Source organism: Dasypus novemcinctus, chromosome 24 (assembly GCF_030445035.2).
Source record: "Dasypus novemcinctus isolate mDasNov1 chromosome 24, mDasNov1.1.hap2, whole genome shotgun sequence".
Lineage (NCBI taxonomy): Eukaryota > Metazoa > Chordata > Mammalia > Cingulata > Dasypodidae > Dasypus > Dasypus novemcinctus.
The window spans coordinates 42,657,741-42,665,004 of NC_080696.1; the positions used below are offsets into that span (position 1 = coordinate 42,657,741).

General features: G+C 46.4%; 1 protein-coding gene across 4 annotated transcripts in view; it reads left to right on the top strand.

The window, feature by feature from the left end:
- Positions 1–1,297, top strand: part of DHX35 (DEAH-box helicase 35) — a 75,981-nt gene extending 74,684 nt beyond the window's left edge. For all 4 annotated transcript variants that reach the window (XR_011647331.1, XR_009183223.2, XM_004482270.3 and 1 more), the window contains one exon: positions 65–1,297. Coding sequence is in view for 2 of the 4 variants with exons in the window: in XM_004482270.3 (XP_004482327.2) it covers positions 65–109 (45 nt within the window). In the remaining 2 variants the exon portion in view is untranslated. The remainder of the gene's footprint in view (positions 1–64) is intronic.
- Positions 1,298–7,264: the final 5,967 nt, after the last annotated feature.

The following is a 7,264-nucleotide window of genomic DNA, read 5'->3' on the forward strand; positions in this document are numbered from 1 at the left end:
TATGTCTAAGTCTTGTTTATTTGTATAACAAACTCCAAGTATGATGTTTTTTCTTCTCTTGCAGCACCTGTCCCTGAAAGCTAAAAGGGCTAAGGTCCAGGACCAGTGAGCAGAGTTCAGCTGCAGCTGGCAGGGGCTGCTTCGTGCCCTCTCCTCTCTGCGGCTGACCCCCTGGCCCAGGTGGGGCTGAGCCTGCATCAGCTCATATGGAGCCTTCAGCTACTTTGAAGTGACTGCAGCCCATTCCTTAGCCTCTTCCTCCCCATACCCCTCAGCATTTGCATTCCTGCTGGGATCCAGGAAGAGTCTCTGCATGGGCAGGCATCCTGCTGCCAGCTCCCAGGTGGAACAGGGGCTGGCAAGCCAGGCACCTTGGCTCACTCAGCACGCTTATGGACCCAGTACGCTACTTCAAATAGGTGCACAGTCCTGGCCCAGCTTTACAGAAACAGCAGCAAAGTTAGCAGCTGAAGGCTGAAGCACTTTGCTGGGTGGACCGAGGATTTCCTGGGCTGGCTTTCTGTGCAAGGCCACAGCTGGGTTGACCATGAGACATCCTGCCAGCTGTGAACATTTTGTATCTATGAAGGGAAGAGACCTTGGACATGCTGGAAATTTCTGCCAAAATCACCAAGAGAAGTGTTCAGGCACAGGGGCTCTCAAACCGTGTACCTTCTGTTTTCCCTCTTCCCATGTCCCTGTTTATCTGTGGCCAGGATATTTGCAAGGCATCAGAGATCAACAAAGAGGGCGCCTGTGCACTGTTCCTTGTTAACAAAGGATTTATATATTTCACAAGTGGGCTTAGCTTTCTCTCAGAATGCGATAAAATGTCCTAATGCCACTAGCTGAGCACAGTGAAACGCTTATCAGCTCAAACCCCATGGGGGACCTTCTTTAGCAGGAAATCACAATGGTTTAGATGCTCTAAACTTCTGTAGCTCAGGAACATAACTATTGCATATTTGTTGTTTGTTTGCTTGGGTCCTTGCAAGAACACATGGGGTGGCTATTCCAGCAGGCACTGGTTTCATTGTTACCCCGTGCCTTCTTTGCTGTGGAGATGTTTGCATTTCAACAGTGACTGATACAGATTTTCTTTCCTCTTCCTGTTTCAGTGACTTTTATTTTAAAAACACATAGCTTAAATTTATTTTTGTACTGACATTAGTTTGAATGTGCCACTTTTGGCACCAAATGTGTGTCATTTTTATTTCCATTTTATAAAAACATGTAAATAAAGTGGTATCTTATTAATAGTAAAACTTTATACCTAAAGTAAATGTGTTCCCTCCCATTTATGGCTCTTGTAGTCTGAATTTTAAAATGGCCAAGTTAATTGTTCTGAGTTGCAGCCTTATGCTGGCTAAGAAAACTGATGATGTGGATATAGCAGTTTTGGGGATCATATGGACACAGGAAGCCCTGTAAAATAATATAAAGCAAGATCATGTGACCCAGTACCCTGTAAACCATGGGAAATGGTTTAGCTGTTCTAAAGAGGGCTAGTTCTTGCCAGTTTATAATTGGAATCTTTTTGTAGAGAGATCAGAAATGTTATCTGTGATGTCTGGTTTTGGGATCCCTGCTGATGCATTAATAAGCTTCTTGTGGGGCAAAGGAGGAAAGGATGCAGGGTCCACACCCTCTGGGGTTTGAGACTGGAGATCCAAACATGATCTGGAGGGGGGCAGACTGAAGCCGCCTCTATCTTGGGTACCTCATCTGGAGCACATCGCCCCTTGTACCATCGCCCCTTGTACCACCACCTCTCAGAGAGCAGCCCTCAGGGCAGGCCTGGGTTTTGTATCCTGGGTTACACGGTTATATACCTCATGTGGGTGGAAATGGACCCTCAGCACAGAGGCCTGCAACAAGTCCTGTGGAGGCAGCAGTGTCCTGTGGGCCTATAGGGGGGAGTTTCCTGCATTTGTGGCTTATGAGGACCCTGCCGGTTCCCTTCTGCAGCTGATTTTCTGTGGCTAGACGTTGCTCTCACCAGGAGACCCAGGCTCAGTTAACCTGTGGCTTCAGTGTGCCTGCTGGTTACTAGGTTCAGTCAGCAAATATTTATCGAGGACTTGGTTTTGTGCATGCCACAGGGATGGGTGTGAAGAAGATTGATGATGAGCAAATGGATGAATGGATCAAGGTGGAGGTAGGAAGATGAGGGACAGAGCAGCGAGAGGTTGCAGAGGCCTGGTCAGCATCTAAAAGCAGCCTCCCCACAAGACATGCTCCTTGTGAATATACAGAGCTTGTTCTCATGTTCTGCTACCCTGTCAGCTGTGCTTTTCACCTTGGCCTTGAAATCGGCTCCGTGGTCCTGTCTCCTGTTTTGTCCTGGTGTCAGCACAGCCTGCTACTTGTGCTCTTCTCTTTGTGGACTAGGTTTTGCCATTCAGTCTGGTGGTTCCTTCTAGCATTCCATTCTTTTCTCCACTCTGCTTTCAATAAGAACCCAGTGCTGACAGCTTATGATCAGTCATTTCACATCCTGAGTGAGGATGTTTGCTGTGGGCCAGGTGGAGGGTAGGGATGGAGGGCCTAAAGCTCCTCAGTCTGGCTGACCATGAGAACCCACTCTGGAACTACTGGACCAGACATCTGGGTAGTGGGGCCTGGGAATCTATTTTTGAAAGCCGCTTTCCCTCTAGCTAATTCTAGTGATGTGTGGTAGGCTCAGGAATCACTGGTGAAGGAGACTGAGGCATTACAGATGAAGACATCAACCCTGGGGGGATGGGAGGAAGGTGACCCACCAGCTGGGAGGTCATATTTGAGTGAAAGTAGATAAACTTGTTTTTACATAGATTGTGCCCTGACATGTACTGTAGATCCCAACCCAAGCCACTTGCCATTTCTTCCAAAGCACCATGATCAGTGGTGGTGGAATTCAACCCTACAAGTCTTGGCAGTGGGCACCAGTCTTGGCCTATGGTGAGGTTTCCAGGTACTTGTTAAAAATGAGGAAATTGTAATGGGCATTTTGTAAACTTTAAATTTATTCTACCTAAATGACCATTCTTTAGTCTGAGCTTCATTTTGATGCTAAATATGTCCTTTCCTTTAGGAAACGATAGTGATTTTAGATGGTGGTTTTCTTTAAACGTTTGCCTTGGAAAAATGGAATGTGAGTAATCCTACATCAGTTTCCCAATCAAAGGCCAATTAAAAAAGAAAAGAAAACTGAAATCCCAAGTCTGAGAACCACTGGGTTATGGGCTAAGTGTGGGCCAGCTGGCAGCATTGGCACCAAGCATCAAAGGTCTGGGGAAATGTATTTTAATTGCCAAGTAAGTGAAATTTATTTTCAAGCAGTTGGGGGAGCTTCCTATCTATAGTTCATTGGAAGAATTCAGTTAGCAGGTCTCAGCCCCCATATCTCTTCATCTTAAGATAGATCAGATATTTCCACCCTCCAATGAGTCATCTAGATTTCTCTTCCTCCTTCTAATTTATGATAAAACAAGTTGATGGATTTTCTGTCAGTTTAATCCATTTCTTTTGAGCTACTGAAACTAGAAATAGCCAGTGAAATCACTTTACAAACAGCTGGCCACTTTGGGTGACTGGCTAGTGTTTGCACGGCATGTCTTCTGGTGAGGACTTGTGCTCCCTCTGGCAAACAAGGATGACATTCTGACATCTCTGGTGATTGACAGAGATGTTATCGTGTGCACTGCTGGGTGGTATTGAACTTGTTCCCATATGTTGTCTCCTTGCCAGCTTAAGAAGGATCAGAGATTTCTGATGCAACATTTTCCCCTGGCCCTCTGCCATACGTGGATTCAATTCCCACTTCTCAGTTCTGCATGAGGAAGTGAGCAAACCAGAGAGGCTGGGAGAGTCAGAAGGGGTGAGTGTGGTGATGGGGGGCACAGGGGTTAATGTCCCGGAGGCTCCATAGCCCGGCATAAGGCCCAGCACTGGCAGCTGCCCAAGATGTCTGAGGCCTTGACCGTAGACCATGACCTGGTCAGTGGCTCTGAATATGAAAGTTGGCCCAAGCTCTTCACTGGCCTTGTTCTGAGGGTGGGCAGGTGGGAGGCAGGACCCACGCATGACCCAAAGGAACTCCAGGTTCCTGCCTCTCACTGCTGCTGACATCCTCAGCTTGAGTATTTCAGGGGCCCTGAGATCAGGACTTCATTGAGAAGGACTCATGAGTCTGCCTAGTTTGTTCACTTTAGCCTTTTCCTCTCTATTCCTACTTGCTTTGTTTTCTATTTTAGGAGTCTTCTGTTTTGAAGCACAGTCCTGCTATTTGCTCCCAGCTGTTGGACTTGTTTTTGTTTGTATGCATGCTTTGGCCTTATCGCTCTGACCTCCTTGCATTAGGAATTTTAAACTCACCTTAGCAATTTACCACCCATCTCATCTTCTTGCCTTTCCTCCCTTCTTTTTTTTTTATATTTATTGTATTTATTACTTTTCCCCCCTCCCCTCCATTGTTTGTTCTCGTGTGTCCATTCACTGTGTGTTCTGTGTCTGCTTGCATTCTTGGTGGCACCAGGAATCTGTGTCTCTTTTTGTTGCGCCATCTTGCTGCATAATCTCCCCGTGCGTGTAGTACCACTCCTGGGTGGGCTGCACTTTTTTTGCGTGGGGCGGCTCACCTTGGGGGGCGCACTCCTTGCGTGTGGGGCACCCCTACACGGAGGACTCCCCTGCGTGACATGGCACTCCTTGAATGCGCAGCACTTCGCGTGGGCCAACTTACCACATGGGCCAGGAATGCTGGTAACTAGCTCAGCAATAGCTCTGCATGAAGGGAAGGCGACGCAGAACTGAAGAAATAAAAGGACAGAAAGAAAGACACGAGAGAGGAAACAAAGATGAGGCCAAGGGGCTTCACAGCTTTTGAAACTGAGAGCCTCACCCCTAGTTTCTCCATGTATTTATTTGAAAGCTAACAAGCAACTTGCAACATAAGAAGCAACTTGTAACATCTACAATAATGTACAGGAACATATTGTACAATAATAAGAAACAACTAAAAGGTAATTTACAATAACAGAAGGCAACTCAGAGCATCTTGTACAATAACAAGAAACAACTAGGGAAGCGGACTTGGCTCAATGGATAGAGCATCTGCCTACCACATAGGAGGTCTGTGGTTCAAATCCAGGACCTCCTTGACCCATGTGGAGCTGGCCCAGGTGCAGTGCTGATGTGTGCAAGGAGTGCTGTGCCACGGAGGGGTATCCCCCTTGCGTAGGGGAGCCCCATGTGCAAGGAGAGCCAGCCAGTGAGAAAGAAAGTTCAGCCTGGCCAGGAGTGGTGCTGCACACACGGAGAGCCGATGCAGCAAAATGATGCAACAAAAAGAGACACAGATTTCCACGCTGCTGACAAGAATAGAAGCGGACCCAAAAGAACACAGCGAATGGACACAGCAGACAGCTGGGGGGGAGGGGAAGGGAGAGAAATAAATACAAAATAAATAAATGTTTGAAAAAAAAAAAAAACAACTAATAGGTAAGCCAGTTTTCCATAACACAGGAGGCCCTGGGTTTGAACTCTGGACCTCTCATATGGTAGGCGGATGCTCCATCAGTTGAGCCACATTCGCTTTCTGTCCCTTCTTTTCTCATGTTTTAATCTGCTTTATTGCTTGGCAAAAGGCCTCACTATAAGTGTGATAGCTGGGAGAAGATATTTTGCAGTGGTCAAAATAAAAAAATTGAATGTTAAAAATATACAAGGAGTTCCTACAAATCAATAAAAACACAATAGAAAAAAAGGGCACTTAGCAGATACAGACCCCAAAGTCTACCAATCTAATGCTTAAACTCCATCAGAGAAACACAAACTGAAGCAACAATCTGATACCACTCTTCATCCATTAGATCAGCAAAAATTGGAAAAGTGGAGAATGCCAAGTGTTGGCAGGGACATGGGGGCCTCCGTGCACTGCTGGTGATGCCGTAACTCATCAAGTGAAGAACACGCGTGGCCGATGACCAGAAGTTCTGCTTTGGGGCATATGTCTCTGTTAAATTCTCTCTCAGGTCCGCCCGGTGTGATGGTGGTAGTGGTGGAGTAATGTCACCCAGCACTGGGAGAAGGTGGGGGCAAAGTTTGGTGGTTTTCACCATGTAGTTCAACAGAGCAGTTGCAAGCCCCCCACAACGTATAACACGGGCCTTGCAAACAAAAGCCAAATGAAAACTAACATGTGTGATGGTACCGTTTACAGAAACTAAAAATACATAAAAAGCTACGTTTGCCAAAACATGGACAAAAAGATGTACATGAGAAGTGTTGCTTGTAGAGGGTGGGGAGAGGTGATGGAATTAAAAATGAAATAAAACAAGATAGGGGTGGGGAGTAGGTGCCCTCAGGTGTTCACTTGCAAGAGACTGGACTTTAGGACATTTCCCCCTTATTCAAGATTTTAGATATGTTTCCCTGTGGCGCTGGGGAGGGAGGCCTGGGGACTGAGCTCTGGGGCTGCTGCTGACCTCCGCCCCTGATACGTTGTCCTGCTGAGCAACGTGAAATAGCTCCACACTCACACTCTCCTGTCACAGCACGTTTTCCTGCTGATGTGTGGCCTTGTTTTAATTCCTTTTAACTGAAATTTATTCTACATAAACCAAGGTGGAGTTACTTTTCTCTGGCAACCCGGCAGCCAGCCACCGCAGTAGGAGGTCAGGCACCCACCTGGGGGGTCCCTTTTTAGAGGCGGACAAAGTCATTGTGGAAAAGCCCTCTCCAAATTTATGGATAAACAGATTCTGCTAGTGCTGGATGGTAGCTCATGATTTATTGGGGCAGAACTCACCCATATTTCCAGGACAGGAACCAGCAGGACAGATTATATCCTTGCCAGTCCTTCCTGCTAATCAGCATCCATTAAATGGAATATTTATGTTCTCAACCTACAGGGACTATGATTCCTCCATTTCAGCTCTTGGCACTGGGCTTCTGGAGCCTTCTTGCCTTCAGAGCTGGCCTGATTCTAAGGCTAAAGACAGGATATGCTAATGCTTTGAGAATCCCTTGATGCTCCTTCACCATCTGAGGGGTCCATAATCCTCAGTCGTGTTTGCTGTCAGCTTACTCTATCACTGGCTTCCTGCTCATTGGGAACAAATTTTTACTTGTTCTTATTTTATTTGTTTATAGTAGAAGTTTCATTTGTCTGGTTTTTTCAATAAGTGCCTCATAATGGGGGAGAAATCTGGGCCATGTTAGTGAGGCAACATGCAAACTGGCAAAGGCCTCCAGGAAACTTAGTAAATTTAAGTCTCGCTCT